We start from the raw sequence: 20,385 nt of genomic DNA on the forward strand, positions 1-20,385 counted from the left end.
ACAACCTCAAGGACCAAATCCTTGAGGTTGTCACAGTCATATATACATAAATGATCCTTGAGGATCATTTATGTATATATGACTAATATTGCTATACACAAAATAGTATCACTATTCTTATTTCTTGTACTATCATCCATAAATGTATTATATTTACTATAATGCAAGATATATATGTATATTTGCTGTAACATGTAAGTTTCATCTAAAAAAAAAACTAATACATACCAGTCTCTCACCAGAGAGATATTCTACTAAGGCTATTAATTTTTTTCCATCCCTGAGGTCTTCAATCAAATCATTAACTCGCAGTGGTGGATCATGCTTTAAAAAAATAAAGTTGGATTTCTCTAAATAAACTCAATTACTAAAATTTAAAAAAAATTATCAAAGAATATTATATGTAGTGAATATTTTCTAAAAATTATTTCATTTTTAATATTCTATATCACATTCAATTCACAATTAAACAGCAAAAATTAATGAAAAATAAATGTCACTGCATAATTACCAATAATACAAAATTATTTTATTTAAAATCAAAGGTAAATTGAAAATTTATACCCACGGTGTTTTGGATGCAGATGTAAAAAATAGTGAAGCATTTCAAAAGGGGGTATATCATTATTTTGGGAAGTATAAAATGACTACTGAATACTTCTTAACATTGATTAAAAATATTTTTTTTATAATAATCCTTCACCTGAGCAGATTGTCATTTATCAACCTGTTTCAGATCTGGAGGCATCATAATGGAGTGCACAACGAGTTCAGCCATACTAGGCTATGCCTAAAATAGAGTTCCACAAATGAGTTTATTTACAACTACACTGTAAATAAACACAAATTTATTCTAAACCTGGACTACAGAATCCAGAGGCAAATATTTCAATCTGACTGTCCCATGGATCCTCCATGCTAACACCCTGCAAACAAGAAACCATACTAAAGAACCATGTCTTTTTATACAGACTGTGATAAGATCTTGATGTACAGATAGTAAAATGCTCTTGAATTTCTTAACAGAGCATATATTTCTAAAGTGATCAATTGAACTTTTTAAGTATTTTGTTAATTTACAACCGCTATTTCTCCAGAATTCACATCAAACCTTTTTTTATGAAACTCCCAAACACAAACGGTATTAGCATCTAGAGTACTTAATACTTTTCGTGGGTTGAAGGTTTAGAAGATGAAAAAAGATACTTATTGACATTAGACTTGAATTTCTATAGATTATCATTTTCAGGAAATACATGCAAGGAGTTGTTCCAGAAAATGGAAGTTGAAGGAATAAATGAGGAAAAAGAAAAGTTGGTTCTGTGAGTTGGAAGTTGGATAGCAAAAGGATGCTGACTGGTTGGGGCACGTATCCAGATTGGTTTGGAAGAAAGAGAGAGAGGGGGAATTATAGAAGCTAATTCAGAACAACAGTGCCCATGGAACTATCTATAGAAAAGCATGCAGCAGAAACAGAATGTATAAACAGAACAGAACAAAATGAAACATTAAATGTCTTATACAGAGAATTTATAAATACTTATAAATATAACTTTACAATTAAATAAAATTGTTTGGTTTCAGCATCTCATACATTTAGATTACAAAAAAAAAATGCCACCACAATATTGAAAAAATTTGTTCTAATTCATATATTCTGTGCAGTTATAAGATTTATATGCAAAAATTCTACCATTCATCTCTCTTCTGCCACTTATTCTTCTCATATATAAAGGAGAATAAGAAAAAAAAAAAAAGGTAATAACCATTCTATTATGTATTTCAGCATAAATTATACTTTACCTGGGCTAAATAATGATTTGCCCAATTCATGAAAACCTTCTTCTGGACTCTTTCTTGTTCCTCTATAAAAAAAAAAAAAATGAATAGGAGTTTTTTAAAAAGTGAAGTAATTTTTTAAAAGTTCTGAATTTTTCACAAAGAAATACCTTTTATACATCTGTAAGTAAAAAACTTGTATTTATACTTTCCAACAATAATAAAACCTACAAAGGCAGGGCATTAAATTTATGCAAATTCAAATTTTACTGAAACAAAATTTAAAGTGAAGCACAGAAAAATAAAAAACATTTCAATTTTCAACATGAATATTAACCCTTAACTAATACAGTACAATACCTCAGATTGCAAGACATTTAAAATTTCCCACTTGTGACAGTTTTGCATCATTCATAGAGAAAACTGGATACCCAATAACAAAAAACAGTTGGCAAACCATAACATGGAAACTTATTTAGAAGAGCTTTACGCCAAACACAATGAAAAGCCTTTGAGATGTCAAGAACGTCTTGATTTTCACCAAACTTTTCCATTGAATTTAGCATTAGCATTATTAGAGGCATATGATGCAAGAAAGCAAGCTTATGCAGAATCAGCCAAAAAAAAAAAAAGAAAAAAAAAAAGAAAAACCACTCCCATTTCACCCCTCCATTTGTTTGAAATACCTGTCCAGCTGAGCCTTAAATTTATTTAGGCTATCAACTTCCACAACATGGGATGGAAGTTTGTTCCAGCAACCAATTACCCACTGGCTAAAGGCAAATTTCCACACATCTATCCTACAACTGTCTTTCCTCAATTTTAATTTATGCCCTCTCAAGTGATTATTCTGAGCAAGAGGAAGAATCCCATCAGCACTGAGCATGCTCAAACCATTCAAGGCTTTATACACCTCAATCAGATCACCTCACTGGTGCCTAGTCTCCAGACACTGTAATTTGCAAAACTTAAGCCTTTCTTTGTAAGAGCAACCCTTTGTTCCATTCACTAATCTTGTTGCCCTTCTCTGTACTCATTCCAGCAGCTCTACATTCTTCTTAAAATGAGGCCTCCAGACCTGTATACAGTACTCAAGGTGTGGCCTGACCATTGCCTTACACAAGGGAATAATCACCTCCTTATACCTGCTGGAAAAATTCCTGTATATCATTGACAAGACACCATGAGCTACTCTTGCAGCCCGTCTGCACTGTCAGAAAATTTCATATCTGCCTGCACAATTACCCCCAGGTCCTTTTCATTCTCTACAACTGTCAGTGTAGTACAACAGAGTTGATACGTTACTCTGGGGTTACTGCTTCCCATATGTAGTACTTTCCGTTTGTCAATGTTAAACTTCATTTGCCACCTCTCAGCCCATCCGCTCAACCTTTCCAGATCCTGTTGCAGCAGCATACTGTCAGTAATGTCCTTAACAACCCTACCAGCCTTTGTATCGTCTGCAAACTTGGACATTAAGCTTGATATACCATCATCAATATCATTTATAAATACTGAAAACAACAATGGACCCAACACTGAACCCTGAGAGACTCCACTAATAACATTAGTCCACGATGAGCAGTGTCCATTGATTACCACTCTCTGTCTTCTCCCCCTCAACCATCCCTTTATCCATAGCAGCAATTTGTCTCCGATGCCACACTGCTCAAATTTGTGCAACAGTCTTCCATGTGCAACAGTATCAAAAGCCTTTCTAAGATCCAAATATATAATTATATTACTTTGAGTAGGTAATATATATTTTTTTTCTTTTTGCTTATGAATTTTCATATTAAATTATAGTGTGTAATTCTGCCTCTTTTTAAAAATGAACAAAAAATATAGTTAACACTTTTGTGATCAATGGCTCAGAGATGTTAAATTTAAGAACTGGCTCTGCAAATTAGATGATTATTATTTAAATATTTTTGTAACTATTGTAAATGCACGACGACAGCCAAATTATGTGATATTGAAAGGCATCGTAATACAAACGAATCTCAAGAAAGCCAAAGATACCTTTAGTTTTCAGCATCAGAGTATTGCCATTCAAGAAAATTGGTGATACAAAATGTGCAATGGCAGAAAGCAACAGAATTTTTCATAGCTGTGCAGGAGGATGGAGGTTTTATGGGGCCCTCTTTAAGAAAAAGATTGCAAAATTTCTTTGTATTTTTTAAAGCTGATGGTCACTCAAACCATAAGTGCTGGCAGCATGGTGAAGTGCACCGTCTTGCACCATAGACATTCGAAGTCCAAAGGTGGTGCAAGTGTACCACCTTTGGATATTGAAGTAATACACAATTTTTAATATTTTCATTAATTGATTGAAACATTAAAACAATACAAGTCCTTTCTCCCACCAATCACAAAATATTGGCTTAGCTGTACACGTAAATCAGTCAAACTTGACTTAATTAAAATATTGCATGTTTTCCCCAAAATTTGGTGAACAAAAATTTATTCCCACATGTACCACTTTACAAAATATCCTGCCGGTGCCCATGACTCCAACGCCACCCAGCACGGCAGTTTCTGAAGGAAGGGAAGTCAGAATGGAGAGGCAGCGGTGGTTAAAATATCTTACTTTTGCAAATCTTACAATAACATATAACCATGGGAATATATTGCTAGGGTTCCTCCCAGGACCTTGAAAGGGCCCATGCAAGTGACGGCCCTGAAGCTTAAGCTTCATTAGCTTCACTGTAAATCTGCCTCTGCATGTACTTCTATTATTCTTTCCTTTTATAATTTTCTTATATACACATGTGTATTTCATAAACTTGTTTGTTCTGTGTATTCTATTGCCAAATGTTTGGAAATAACATATTATTGTCATTTTTTGTGATTAATACATATTATTATTCACATGCTTTCCTAATATTCAAATAAAGATAATAATCAATAAAACAAGTGCCGGTATTAGTGTTCCTAGGTCTATCTAAAAAAAAAAAAACATTCAAACACCTGGCTGCCATCCCTCCCCCTTATGATGATACCTGGATATGCCACTGGGTACTGGTACTAAGTGCATGGGGTGATTGGCAGTGGTGCATTATGCCTTCATGGGACCCAAGGCAAAATGGAAATTGGGAGTCCCATCTAAATAAAAAACGGCCGAACTCCAGAGAGCGGTACATGATTCAAAATGACAATGAGAAACGGGGAAAAGCAGTAATTGACAGGTTGTGACTCCGCCCACTCACTATGTTCCCCTTTTCATTTCAGGTGGACGTCACGTGACACAACATCGTTGCAGAGGTAAGTGCGAAATTCGTATTGTTTTGTAGTCACATTTGCTTTCTGAGCTAGGATTTCAGGACTTCGTGCCATCCTGAGTTAAAGAAAAGTGAAACTTGGAAATGAGGTGAGTTTTCTTTTCCCATCTCATTAACCTAGTATTGTGTCAGTTGTTACGTTCTTTTAAAAAAAAAATACTATTGGCGTATTGTGCATATACAAAGAGGAATTTTATTGTTAATTGCATGTGTTAATCGACTTTCATATGTGTTTAGTGAAAAAAGGTTATGTTTTTAGATGACTTCGGGAGGGATTCAAGCAAAAGCCAGTCATTGGACAAAAAAAAAACAATTATAAGGGGAGTAATGTTTTTAATGGACTTTCATTTGTGTGTTAGCGAAAAATAGTTAGGTTCTTAGGTTAGGATTTGATGCGACTGCGGGAGGGATTCAAGCAAAAACCAGTAGTTGGCCGCAGGTGGTATTAATTTTTGTTTCTTGTTTTGAAAAAAAATTTCTGTTTTCGTGTTAATTTTTCTTCATTTTAACTCTAATATGTTATGTTACATGACATTTTGTCTTCTCCGAATAAATTGCATTTCTGTTACTTGCTGCTCCCAAAAAATTTACATTTTGCCGTTAATTTTGTTATTATCAGCTGTGACATGCTGTTATCACGTGACACCCGTCACGTGCAGTCGTCGAGAAGAAGAGGGGGAACGTAGTGAGTGGGCGGAGTTACGAACTTACGTCACTGCTTTTCCCCTCTTCTTCTCGACGCCATTTTGTAACGGGTACCGCTCTCTGGATTTTACCGAAAAAACTAATAAAAAACATTTTCAATTTCATTTTATTGTGACAACAAAACAAACAAATTATATGACAATAACAACTAAATATAAAATTTCATCGAAATCGGTAAAACCATTTTTGAAAAAAAAACGTAATTTTCAAATTAATCTTCAAGTACAGTTCACTGTCCTTGACAGGTAGAAAGTTCGGTTTGCGACAAAAATCACTTAAAAAATATTAGTGAAAAACAGCAATGAGTTTTTGAAACCGTGATTTCCCCCCCCCCATCTGATCGGGGCCCTAGGCAGATTGATGTCTTTTTTGCCAGTAGGATAACGCGCCACTGGTGGTTGGTTGCATCGGGTTACTATTATTATTATTATTACTGTTGGTCGAAGAACTCTTACTATCCTACGGGTGTTCAGGTTCGCAGCTTTCTGGAATTCCGTGTAAGTATTCTCTGGGAGGCATATTGCTGCCATGGAGTCTCTTCAGCACCATGCCAGTGGTTGACACGGTGATCGAGATGATAATATAACTTGTTCCATATTATTATTACATTATTATTTCTTCTTCAAATAAAATAGTTTATTTACGCAATTACACCAATATGTTTTTGGACTAATCCGAAGATGGAGAACAACTTTCCCCATTGATCTGGCAAATTTTTAATTTAGAAATCTTAAAATTAATACAGTACTGTACTTAGTCCAATTTTAACACCAAATTAAAAAATCTCAGTTATTTGTTATTTGGTTTTTAGGAGCATTAGTAACTAAGGCCATATTGCTCCGGGATATGCGGTGGTCATTCGGTCATTCCCTGAATGACCATTCCGCATCCTCCGTATTTGGTGGTGACGGGCTCGAACCCCGGTCTAATCAAGAAGCGTGTGCTACTCACTACTGCTCCTTCCCACCTGGCTACGGAGGCGCAAAAAAAATCTCAGCCGAAACATGATAAAAAAAAAGGTCCAGTCAACCTCAGGGGCTCACATCTTGTGAGTATGGGCTTGGCACACCCAGGGTCCTGAGCTGGATATCATCATTCTTCTCTTTCTTGATGATTCCCTTCTACTTGTGACTCTCTCTCTCTCTCTCTCTCTCTCGGGTAATTCAGATTTTTTTTTTTTTTTTTTTAGTTGGTGCAGCATAAGCCTCAGGCTTCCTTGCATCATGTGGATAATATTAATAATAAAATAACAATTAGCCTAAACCAAAAAATATGAGAGACGAAAACAGGAGATTTTAATTAACACCCTGCATACAGACAGTAAATACTTATCAAAACAGATCAAGGAAATACAGAAGAAACATAAATAACCAAAGTAATATGAACAAGGAGACTCGCCGAGTCCTACTCTCTTTAGCCTGATAATAGATTAATTAATTAATGAAGTAAATAAAATAAATAAACGAATTAGAATACAAATAAATAAATATAATCTGCAATGCAGACGATGCATTACTAATGGCAGAAAGTGAAAACGATTTGCGGAGTATGATACGTAATTTTAATCAGGAAGCAAAAGAATATAACATGGAAATATGAATAAGGAAAACAAAAAGCCTAACAATAGAGAAAGAATCAGTGATTTGTAAATTAGAATTAGAAGCGAAAATGACAGAACAAGTAATGAAGTTGACAAATAGTTTAGTAATAACTCAAGAAATAAAAGAACACGCATTAAAAGCGTGTCGATATATCGGTGGGGTGGAAACAAACCACACATTAATCAGAATACTAAAGTTATAATACAAGTACATATATAAAACTGTAGTTAGACCTATAATAATATGCAGAGCTAAGGCAAGAACAATAGCAAAAATAAAACAAATTTCATAAATGAAGCAATTTAAATTAAAACAATAACGAAAATAACAAATAAAACATTAAGAGATAAAGTTAAAAGTGAGGAAATTAGGAAGAAATGTAAACGCAACCTATTAATAAAGAGTTTAGATAACATGCTGCCTTAAGCGAGTAAGAATATAGCGACTCATAAGTAGCACCTTCAGCCGTTTCCTCTTTGCCTCGCATATCGACTCAACCCTCTTATTGGATTAATATTTATAATTTTTTTTTTTTAATTTAATGGATGTTTTTTTTATATTTCTTTGTCTAAATAAAACATTTTCATAATAATCACTTTTAGAAAAATTAACTTTTCTGGTCAACCTCCGCGCGTGCTCTTTTCGATCCCCCCCCCCCACACACACATACAGTTTGTGCTTGGTTCACCCAATCGGCAGGTACTTCAGCCAAAAATAAAAACACTGGCTTTCATCCAGTAATCTGTTTATTGTATGAAGAACTAGTTTCTTTGACCTAAACACGTGTCCAAATCACGCTGCACGCAAAAAAAAAAAAAAAAAAAATTGTTTTTCTGTTGTTTGTTCTTCCATTTTCTCCTCCTTCCTTTTCACCAAACTTCCTTGCACACAAAATACAAGGTTACCAATATGACGTTGTTTTCCACGTCGAATGACACTGAAAAATTTACTTCAAGGATATTAAATCATATTTTGTTTTTACACTTTTTCGTTTAAGTAAAATAACAACACCAATGAGCAGTGCCGGATTAATACGGATGGGGCTCTTGAGATCCAGGAATGAGGCCCATGGAATGGCTCAAGCGACCAAACGATCGCCACCGGGGAAAACAGAAAATTTTGATCATCGACTAATAGTTATGACACGATAAGTGACTCAGGTGGGGCCAAAATGTTTTGGAGCCGTTGGGACCCTTCCAGAACTAAATTATATAATTATTATAGCTTTCGATTCATTCGGGGGCTTTATTAAAGGTGTACATGAACTAACTTCCCCCATCCCATCTTAACTAGCACCCAACCAATACTCGTTAAAGTACTCTGAAGTTCCTGAGCCAAAAACCAGTTTCAGTTTAGTTCCCATAAAAAAATAGCTTTATCCTGAGCTGTTGTCACAAAAAAAAGAAAAGAAAAATGAAAGGTAGTTTTGCCTCCGTAGCCGAGTGGTCATTGCGGGAGTGCAGTAGCACGCGCTATTTGAGTAGACCGGTGTTCAAGCCCCCGACTGCTGAATACGGTCGATTTGCCAACCCGCACTGGACCAACGTGGCAGATTATGGTCCATTTCCCTCAGCATGAATTGTTGAGGAGGCTTCCATCCTGCAGTGGGTTCATAATGGCTGCACTTTACCTTTTTTTTTTTTTTTTTTTTTTTAACCAGAAACAAGCAAAAACAGCGTGTATAACACGATACACACCACCACATAACACTGACTTTATCCGAAAGATTTACCAGCGTGAGGAGTACAGTTGTACATAACAATACTGATCACATAGCGGTAAATGATGAATGAGTAATAGTTACTGAAACTGGTCAAGGCGGATCGTTCAGATCCAAGGCGCTTCGCTCGAAATACGGACACTGGCTTAGCACGCATAACTCTGTACTTTTTCACAAATCACATCTTGTTCAAGATGACGTATCAAACGCAAATCGTGATGTTCAAATACAATAGTTCGATCGGTCTACATGATTCCGGTGAGGTAAGTTACCTTACCGGAATCATTATTATTATTATTATTAGCCATATGGTACAAGGAAACCTGAGGCTTATGCTGCAGCACCATCCAAAAAAAAAAAAAGAAAAAATTCCCGAGTTACCCCGTGTGTGTGTGTGTGTGTGTGTGTGTGTGTGTGTGTGTGTGTGTGAGAGAGAGAGAGAGAGAGAGAGAGAGAGAGAGAGAGAGAGAGAGAGAGAGAGAGAGAGAGAGAGAGAGAAGTAGAAAGGCATCACCCAGAAGAAGAATGATGATATCCAGCTCAGGACCCTGGGTTTGCCAAGCCCATACTCACCAGATGTGAGTCCCCAGGGTAAAAGGCATTCTATAAGTGTGTCCCATCCTACTCCTGACACAGAAATAATAGATTTCGTCCTCTGCTCTGGGTCTACAAACCGAGCGTTCTTCCCGAGACGTTGACATATCAGACCTCCATTTTGGGAATCCTTAAAGCATCGATGCCCCTTAACATAGCTTCTCGCCTGGGATCATTCTGGTTAGCTTTTTCTGTTTGTTTGTTGATTTTGCGCCAACTAAAACTATGTATTCTATGGGATATCTATTTTGCTGAGGGGGAAGAATTTACAGGAAGGAGAACCATGCAATTTTCGAGGCGCTAACGTAGCTACGGTGTGAAAAAAATCCCATAAAAATCCCTCCTTACTGATGGGAAACCGACTCCAGCCTTTCCATACGGTGTGTGAAGGATCTCTATTGGCGAAGATCCCCCAGCGGGTGTACAACTGAAACAACACTTTAGACTTCTTTCTACTCTGACCATGAGCCAATTACAATCTGATTGGGCTGCTGTGTCCCACCAGAAACTGAGAGCATTTACTGACTACTACTTAGTGTGCTCTCCTGAATCCACAAAAAGAGAGACAGTTTTTAAATGCACTTGTTCATGGGACCATACTAGAGAATGAAGAAACGGTGTAAATTTTGGGGAACTGCACGTTCGCATGTGACCCGATAACTCACCTCTGAATGAAAAGTTGAGAGCTCAGAGCTCAGTTAGTAGATCTCATGCTAAGACCTAAATTGGTCAGAATTCCTTTTAGTTATTTTAACAATTTATATAAATATTTTCAATGCTTAGTTAGGTGATGCTTTTTTTGTGTGTTCAAATGTGTTGACAGTTACTGCACGCTCTTCGTCTTTTTTCATATTTTTATCCTCTGACGGGTTTTTGGATTGTTTAGAAGCCAAGAGGAGTCAGTATAGTGTTTTGTAAATTGCTAGTATTCTATGACTATGCCCTAGAGCAGCGGTTCCCAAACTACTGAGATTTACGGACCCCTTCAAAAATCAAAACAAGTTTGCGGACCCCTACACTATATATATATATATATATATATATATATATAATCAATCTGTTATACATAGAACGAATACTTTGAAATATGTATACAATTATATATATTAATCGTATCAAAAATAAGTAATGTTCTAGAACGACATTCATTGTGATTCTATTAGTATATTTTTAAGAAAATAAACACATATTACTTGATACCCTCTGAACGTTTCGTGTACCCCTAGAACTGGTCTACGGATCCCCAATGGTCCGCAGACCCCAGTTTGAGAAACGCTGGCCTAGAGGGTAACACAGTTAGCATAATCGCCATCCTCCCCACACCGGGTGGAAAAGACCCAAGTTTAAAGTCAGTCGATGACGTGAGGAATTTTTCACATGGAAAAATTCTCCAGGAACTCTATGGTTTTTCATCCAGCAATCAGGCAATCGACCACAGAAGACACGCAATTTATAGACATAATATATACAGAGCAATAAGTTCTAAGTCGCTGATGCGCCTAAAACCTTACAAAAATCAATCCATCTATGCCTGTTTTTCCGGATGAAAAACAACAGTTTCCGGGAGAATAAACCATACAACCTCGCTTGAAACCGATTAACTTAGAAACGGTGTAAAAAAAAAAAAAAAAGCCCATGAAAGTTCCTTCCGTTCGTTACTGGAAGTAATTCTCTACTTCGGGTGGTGACACAAATCTAACCCAGGTCTTTTCCATAAGTGTTGGGGAGTAGAAATGCTATCTACTACGCTATTATATGCAGCATAACCCATTGTTTTTTTGTCGTTTCTGCGTTTCCTGATCATTTGCTAATTGTACAATTAAAATATGTGGAGTCTTTAAATTTCATTTATTTGAAACTTTTACTCCTTTTTAACTTGAACGAAGACAACTGAAAATGCTTTTTAACTTATTAGGCATTTGATTTCCACCAACCAGTAAAGTAGAAACAGTACGTATTAAGGGATAGATACGTTTGAAATTCTTTTATTGTCTGACATTTTGATTCGTAATTCATTGCTCTCAACATTGCTCTTTTCATTTTTAAATACTGTTGTGTGAAATAGTCGTTTTATTAATAGCCATCTCCAAGATTACCCCACAAAAAGCTGCAGGATACAAAAAACAAAATTAATGAAGTAAGCTTGAAAGGGGCATTGTATTTTTCTTTATATGGGCCTATTTATTTACTATAAATTAATATGAAACTACAGCAGAGATCACTAATTCTAATTCAAATTTCATTACTTCTAACTTGGACATGGTGAGCAAAATAAGATGAACAAATTTCTGGGTTTTAAAAATGAGATATAGCGCATGTAGTCCACAAGTTCATTTTATGCACCGTGCATTTTTGGTACATTAATCGACCTTTGAAACATCAAAAAATCGTCAATATATATATACGGTGACCATACACCCTTTATTATAAAGGACAGTCCTTTATTTCAGGACGCTGTCCTTTAGATTTATTTATTTTTCAAAAACCCACTTTTGCCCTTTTTTTTTTGTTCCGTCATTTAACTTTTATTGTATAAATTGAACCACTTAATACACGGTCTAATTGCACAAAATCGTTTTCTAATACTTGCTTCTTATGACGGCATGGCTCACTTAAAATGGTAGTGTTTTTAACTATTAAGTGAGTGTTTCGGGGGAGACCAGATTTAGCGAGTATGCTTAGCAAGAAAAAGGCTAAAGAAGCTGATATTACCATTAGTATTAGTTGAGGCATATGATGCAAGAAAGCAAGCTTATACAGCATAAGCAAATAAAGAGAAAAAAAAAAAAAAAAACCTTCCCATTTCACCCATCCGGTAACTCCAAATGTTTGTCTAGTTCAGCCTTAAATTTATTTAAGCTATCAACTTCCACAACAACAGATGGAAGTCTGTTCCAGCAATCAATTACCCGCTGGCTAAAAACAAACTTCCGCACATCTATTCTACAACGGTCTTTCTTCAATTTGAATCTATGCCTCTCAGGTTCTTAATCTGAGCAAGCGGAAGTATCCGATCCGCATTGAGCCTGCTCAAACCATTCAAGGCCTTATACACCTCGATCAGATCACCTCGCGGGTGACTAGTCTTCAGATGCTGCAACTTGCAGAACTTGAGCCTTTCTTCTTAAGCGCACCCTTTTGTTCCTCTCACCAATCTTGCTGCCCTTCTCTGTACTCGTTTAACAACTCAACATCCTTCCTAAAATGAGGCCTCCAGACCTGTATACAGTACTCAAGGTGTGGCCTAAACATTGCCTTATACAAAGGGATAATCACTTCTTTGTCTCTGCTAGCAAAATTTCTATATATCATTGACAAAACTCCAGACACTGGGGATTTTCGTACAGCAAAACAGACATAAGACACAACACGGCAGATGAATTTAATTATTCGGGTGGCTTAAATATAATAGTTTTAGTGTGCGAAAAATACTGAAGAACTAGGACAATATCTTTACAGGTTGGTTATAGCATAGATATCTTGATTTTGTACCAGCGACCAAAGTTCTCCTCGTTTGGGAAAAATATTGAAGAACCAAAAATTACTGACTAGTTATGGCATAGATTTCGTGATTTTGTAACTTAGGCCATATTGTGCCGTATATATTGTCTATAAATTGCATATATTCTGTGGTCGAATTGTTTTTTGCTGTAAGAAAAACCCGAGTTTCCAGGAGAAAAAATTATGCACCCATGACTGTGACCGATTAACTTATCCACGTTGCGTTGTGAAATACATCCATAAAAATTCCTTGCGTCATTCACGGAATTCGAACTGAGGTGTTTTCCACTCAGCGTGGGGAGAATTCTGATTATACCAACTCTGCTATCCACAAGGGCCAGAGCACTCTGAATGCAAACACAGAGAAAAGAGAAGTGATTATCGCTCAAACAATACGTATAATTACATAAAATTCCAACTGGTTAAGTAAATATAATAGTTTTTGTCTGTTCTCTGAGGTTTCACGTCTAATAGGTCACCGTCCATCCATTCGGTGGAGCAGAAACTGTGACTCATCGGAGAAGGCCACCCGTTGCCACTCGGCCTAGGTCCAGTGTCGGTATTGCTGTGCAAACTGACGGCGTTGTTCGCGATGAACGGCCGTCAGCATGGGTGCTGTCACCAAAGCGTCTGCTCCGGGGCCCAATGCGCAACAGGGTTCACTGCACTGTCGTGTTGGAGACCTTTCTGGTGGTCCCACAGTTCATTTGGATGGCCAGTTGAGCAACAGTAGCGCGCCGATCAGTCCTGACTAACCGTTTCAGCAGACGTTCACCTCTGGGATCAATGGCGCATGGAGCTCCACAATTGGCACGTCGGGTCGTCAAAACTGTCCCATTCGTCTAGTCTTGATACACTTTCACCACTGCAGCAGTGAGCATTTCACAAAGTCCGCTGTTTCGGAAATGCTAGCACCCCTGGCCCGATAGCCGATGATCATGCCTTTTTCCAGGTATGATGGGACGAGTGCTTTGTCCATGACAGAGGCTGTTACTGTGTTCACGGATCCCGAACATCAAGCCTTATATGCTTGCGGTGTGTGAACTTGACATATTGAGCTGTATGATTCACTAGGCGTGTGTGATGTCTGCACTTGGCACTTGGGGGTGGGTCATAATATTGTGACTGGACTCTGTATGTGAACCAGCGAAAAAACACAACTAAAAGTTGAAACAGTGGAAGCATGCATTTATACTAAATGCAAATTTGATATGAGTTGTATGCAGTTCTATGATTTTTTAAAAGATGAGCGTGATATTTTAAAAAAAAGTACATTAATGCGAAAAATATGAAAATTGAGTTGTCTTTTTTAAATAAATTTACATATATTATTTGAAGTTAGATTTTTTTTATTATAACATGTGTTTTGTTACATATTTTTGTAAAGTTTTTCTTAGTTTTGCTCTTGAACTCTTGAACACCTAGAAATTCGTTCATCGTCTTTATCGACGGTAGTTATGTTTCCAGTTTATTTTTCGAGTTCTCGAAAAGATTATCCATCCCTTATAGTAAACGTTCTTCCATACTGAGACACGTTTATGGATAAACCAGTTCTCAGTATAGCACTGAACGGGCAATACTGAATTGCTCGGATACATAATCAAAGCATGACACGTTACACATATAGCATCAATAAGAGCAATGTTACGTTTGTCATGGGCCTGTGGATTTTGGTTTTATGAGCTTCACAAAGAACATGTATGTGAAACCGTTAGCCATTACGCTCTTTGTAACGATGAAACAGCAATGATAGCAATCACTGATGAAGTGGTAAAAAACGTACCACAAAACATCTGATCGCTGCAGTATGTTGCACAGTGGTGCATATCAAAAAAATCTGCACTAATTACCACTGCACGAGATGCGAAAGATAACTGTAAAAAAGTGAGCCGACTTAGTATCTTTTTCAGTTATCTTTAACGCGCGTCCAATGAAGAATAGAACACTGAAAAACGCAAAGTGACTCATAATACTACTAAGGCGATCAGATAATACTACTAAATCTTGCTAAGGCGATCAGACAAAAATTGTCTATGCCAGAATAGCAACAATCAAAAGATTTCTTGAATCAAAACTGCTCTTAATCAGTATCAAAATCTAAATTTTCGTTAACCCTTTGGTAACAGACGTATATAATTAAATAAATAAAATAAAACACTTGCTGAAACGCTAAATGAGGTTTCTGACAAGTTACGAGAACCTATATGCAATTGTATTATAAGAAGAAACTGCCTGCGTAGAAAGGAATACCTTAGCAAGAGGTATTCCTTCTCACGCAGTCATGTAAATCATATTCAACCCAGTGCTTGTACAGAAGCAAGAATTTTAAATAATTAATCATTAATACAAAGAGTAAACAAAAGAGTTCCAAAAGGTGGCCACCAGAAAACAATGATTTATTTATTTGTTATTATTTTATTTTATTATTATTAATATTTTATTGTATTATTATCATTTTAGAATAAATTTGAGTTCATTTTAAAATAAATGTTTGATGGTTTTCGTTTAATATGAGTACTGAGACTAAAAACGATTTTTTTTTTAAATGGATTTTTCGATTTTTTAAATGACAACCTTTGCAAATGCAAATCAGCAACCCCGTGAAGTTCACCCATATATTATGAATAATATGTTTTAAACAGAAGAATAAAATACACATTGTTAAAAATAAAACCGAAAATGGCTTGCATATTAATAAACAATAAACTCCAGCAAATTATTAATCGTTGATGATCTGGCGAGAAAATGAAAAATGATTCTAAGAAATCTTAAAGCTATTTACATAACCTGGCAGAGCTAGAAGAAAATTTAATATTTTAAGCATTAGGTTCGTGTTTCATTCTGATTATGTATAACAGATGACATCATCACAGGCGAGTCCGAGGGAAATCTGCAGTTATTCTCATTTTTGAAAATTATAAGTTCCGAGGAAACGCAAAAGTTTCCATCTTCAGAAAACTGAATTGACAAAGAAAGAGATAAGAGAGGGGTGCATGGGACTAGCGGTGGCATTGTTATTTACACAAAGATTACCTGTATTTAGTAGAACAATGTCGTGTCAAGTTTATAGTACAATTATATCCTGTGTATAGTCTAAACTTAGAACGAACTGACTCCAGCTTGACGGGATAACGAGTTTGTTGTCTTAAAATTTGTCTTGGATCCAAATTCCCTCTTGTGTTTGTTATATTTTTCAATGAAAGCTGCTCTGAGAAAGCTTAGAAATCTTCCTTCGGTTCGGTTCTTATCGGTGATAGAAAATGTGTTCTGTAGAAAGTTCTGATAAACAGCCAACTGTAAATTAAAAGAATTGGTCCACGGAATAATTAAAAAAAAAAAAAATGTGAAACTTAACTGTTCTATTCCATTCGGTTCAACTTTATACCTCTGTCGACTGATAATAAACAAAGATTTCGTAATACGAGGCTCTACACTATATGAGATAAACTCAAATGAAAAATGTAAAAAAAAAAAAAAAAAAAAAAAATGTAGGGTTTATTACAAAGAGTCTACAATTAATGGCAAAATACTTCATTTACAATATACCATAATTTCCGGACAATAAGACACACCCATGGTTTAGAAGTCAAAGTTTGGGGAGAAAAAATATTTTATTGCATATAATTGAAACACAAATTCATAAGTGCTTACTAAACAAAATGTCACTGTACAGCAAAGCTTTTAATAATCAACTGTTTGTTTGTTTGTTATTTGGAGCATTAGCAACTAAGGCCACATTGCTCCGGGGATATGCGGTGGTTATTCTCTGACCTTTCGGCATCCTCCGTATTTGGTGGTCACGGGCTCGAACCCCAGTCTAATCAAGAAGCATGTGTTATGCACTGCTGCTCCTGCTCACCTGGCTACGGAAGCGCCATAATGGAACTCCAAAAACTTATCTTTACTGATATTTTGGTCTGAACCTTCCCCTTTCTTCAAAAAGTACATCATCTTCATTGCTATCAAGGGCATTACAAGTTCCAAGTTTCGTGAAAGATTTGGCAACTGCGCCACGTTTCGTTAATTCCCACGAATTTTTCACCAATTTGCACACCTATGAAATTATTTGTCGCTTCATTGGTATAAAATCGTGGTTTGGTGCCTCCATCAATTTGGTCCACTGCTCATTCGTGAGGCGCCTCCGTAGCCAGGTGGGAAGGAGCAGCAGTGCGTAGCACACGCTTCTTGATTAGACCGGGGTTCGAGCCCGTCACCACCAAATACGGATGATGCGGAAAGGTCAGGAAATGACCACCGCATATCCCGGAGTAATATGGCCTAAGCTGCTAATGCTCCTAAAAACCAAACAACAACAACAGCTCATTCGTGAACACAAGGTTTGTTAATTGAGATGTCTAATGTCTTCATTTGACTAAGGCCTGTTGGAATTACAGCTAACTTCATGATTAGTTCAGTACCTGTCTTTTTGCTGCCTACATAATGTGCGATCTGAAGGGGTCGCACACACTGAAGAACTAGCCTTTGCAGAAGGCCACCTGGACGTTTTGACCAGGTGGTCTTCTGGTGTTTTCTTTTCTAGCCACAGCTAGAAAAGAAAACACCAGAGTTCACCTGGTATACTTTCGGACCATACGATGCAGTGGAGTTTTAGGCAACATTCTGTAGACGAAAGAGTGCCTCTTATGGAGAAGTACGAGAAGTGCGATAAATTCAAAATTCCGCCCCTTACAAGTATAATGAAGCAGGCAAAAAAATTTGTTTTGAATTCTTCTCAGCACATCTCTGCATTGGTAGATTCGCAGATGTCTTTAGTTGGCGCCTCCGTAGCCAGGTGGGCAGGAGCAGCAGTGGTAGCACACGCTTCTTGATTAGACCGGGGTTCGAGCCCGTGACCACCAGATGCGGAAAGGTCAGGGAATGACCATCGCATATCCCCGGAGCAATATGGCCTTAGCTGCTAATGCTCCTAAAAACCAAATAACAACAACAACGTCTTCAGTTCGATTCTGGAGTTGAATCACATTATTAGTTTTCACAGTTCAAACATGCAACTTGATATACATTTTCATAAAGCAAAGTCCAGTGGATATTTAAATCTCGGAGCCCACTCCATGCCTCCCCCCCTCTCCCAATTGCCAATCTAACATCCAGACTTTTTAGATACCTAAAAGTCAAAAACGCAACAACTGAAACTTGTCATCAAAAAAATATATATATATATTACTCGTTTTCAGTGAGTATAAACTCACCCAAAACGAGTAATAGTGGTAAAAAAGGCTAACGCTGAAGGGACCTCAAAAATGAATGATACTGGCAAGTTTGGCTTTTTTTTTTTTTTATAATTTCTGTATGTTTTAGTTTTCAGAAAATAACAAAGAGGAAGAAAATTAAGTTCGATCGGTCTACAGTTGAATCGTAAATAGATACTGGCTAAATGACGGCCGTGCTGGGACCAGTTTGGAAGAAGGAAGCAGAATTAGAAATTCCACTTCTAAAGAACAGCGTTCGTGGAAATATATGTGGAAAAGGCATTGAGCAAAATGTGGATGTCTGTGTGATAGGAAATGAGTGAGTTTCTATGAAAGACTTACTGATTAATTTGATTCTTCTCTTTTGGACGGAGTTGAGACGGTTTTGAGGACATTCCCTGGAATAATTGGAACAATACTAATAATTATTCTCACCCTCCAAAATATCTTCGCGGATGGATTTACAAAATTTTAATTAAATTTCACACTAACAGATAAGAGATTTACTTTTGAGAGTATTTATTTTTTCTTTTTTATTCTTCTTCTTCTGTTTTATTCACTTGTAATAGCCAATTTTATTGTACACTGATGGTCGACTTACCGGTCCATCTAGCAAATCTGCCCAGTTAAATCTGACCTGCTCAAGATTCAGTGTTCAAAGTGTAACAGCTGCTACTTTAATATAGCTCCACCTGGTTCAATCCCTGGATGCTGACTTATTTAAAATCATAGATGATAAAAAGTATAGACGGATCATCCTAGATCTGCACGTGGTCTCCAGAACTACCAACTGATCTCAGATCGTAATGGCGGGGCAAGAGACTCTCAGAAAACTGGACTTGAGGAAAAGCTTTTGTTATCACAATTTGTTATTTTTGTTATTTTGTATTAGTTTTCCTTTCAAGTCAATGTTATCTGCTATGAGTACTTTTTTTTTTTTTTTTTTTTTTTTTTTTTATTATATAATTTGCTTATAATTAATCTTTACAATTTCTTTATTATCTCTGCCGTTTGTTAACCTCTGGCATGGTGCCGTGAAGGGTATTGTATGGTCGTGGTACCTGCGTGTACTGGTGAACTGTACAATAAAGATCTTATTTATAAACGTCAGCAAAGGTCACAAACAAAAACAGATGGGTTGTTCTAAGTAAAATCTCTTAAATGCAATTCAGCTACCCTCGCTTCAAATTCTGCATGCATAATTTTTGCAAAATAACAATTAGTTTCCTTATATACTGAAATAAAAATAATGAGTCATCAGGAACTCACTATTCTGAAGTAAGTTCGGAATTAAATTCTGAATTAAGTAAAATTGTTATTATACACTTCAATCGCCCCCCTCCAGTTTAACGCGAACCAAGTGGAACTAATAAAAATATTGCATATGCCAGAAATGGCGCTGTAATTAAGTTCTCTTTTAATAAAAAATAAAACTAATTTTTCCTGATTACAACTGGTTAAGCAGGAAAAAGATGTTAATTTTTGTTTCTGGTAGGCTTCCTCTACATCTATTTTAACAAACGAACTGTTCCAATCTATTGCGCAACGATCAGTACACGCAATACTGCAGACTGAAACTTCCAAAATTTCTCCAAGACTTTCCACAGTCCCCTTTCCTGCAGAAAAGGAAATACTTTTAATTTGCTTTTCTGTCCTTGGACAGTCCAAAGAGAATTGTGTTCTGATAATAAAAACGATTTTCCTAGAAAAAGGAAATGTGCAATTTTAGTTTTAGCGACGTATACAGTTTTCGTCAATTGGTTTGAAGAACATTGAACTTCAATACAAGAAAAGATAATTATTCTATTAGCTTTTCCTTTATGGGCGATGGAAGGAATACGTTGAAGAAAGGTAAGAAAAGTGGACATAGAACTCAGCATAAATAAAAATGCTAAAACAGAATTTTTTTAAATAAATACTCCAGAAGGCATCATAAACTTAACAAACTGGAACAGAAAAATCCACATGGGAGTAACAGACAGTATTTTAGGTGT

At 36.4% G+C, this 20,385-nt stretch overlaps 1 protein-coding gene across 1 annotated transcript in view; it reads right to left on the reverse strand.

Annotated features, from left to right (window-relative positions):
- Window positions 1–20,385, reverse strand: part of LOC150084857 (muscle-specific protein 300 kDa-like) — a 437,962-nt gene that overhangs the window by 264,025 nt on the left and 153,552 nt on the right. The window contains exons 3-4 of the mRNA XM_090376370.1: window positions 1,804–1,865; window positions 229–324 (exon numbers count right to left, since the gene is read on the reverse strand). Of these exons, the coding sequence (XP_090232496.1) occupies window positions 229–324; window positions 1,804–1,865 (158 nt within the window). The remainder of the gene's footprint in view (window positions 1–228; window positions 325–1,803; window positions 1,866–20,385) is intronic.

This window comes from Mastigoproctus giganteus, chromosome 6 (genome assembly GCF_048544385.1).
Source record: "Mastigoproctus giganteus isolate SK-2022 chromosome 6, ASM4854438v1, whole genome shotgun sequence".
NCBI lineage: Eukaryota > Metazoa > Arthropoda > Arachnida > Uropygi > Thelyphonidae > Mastigoproctus > Mastigoproctus giganteus.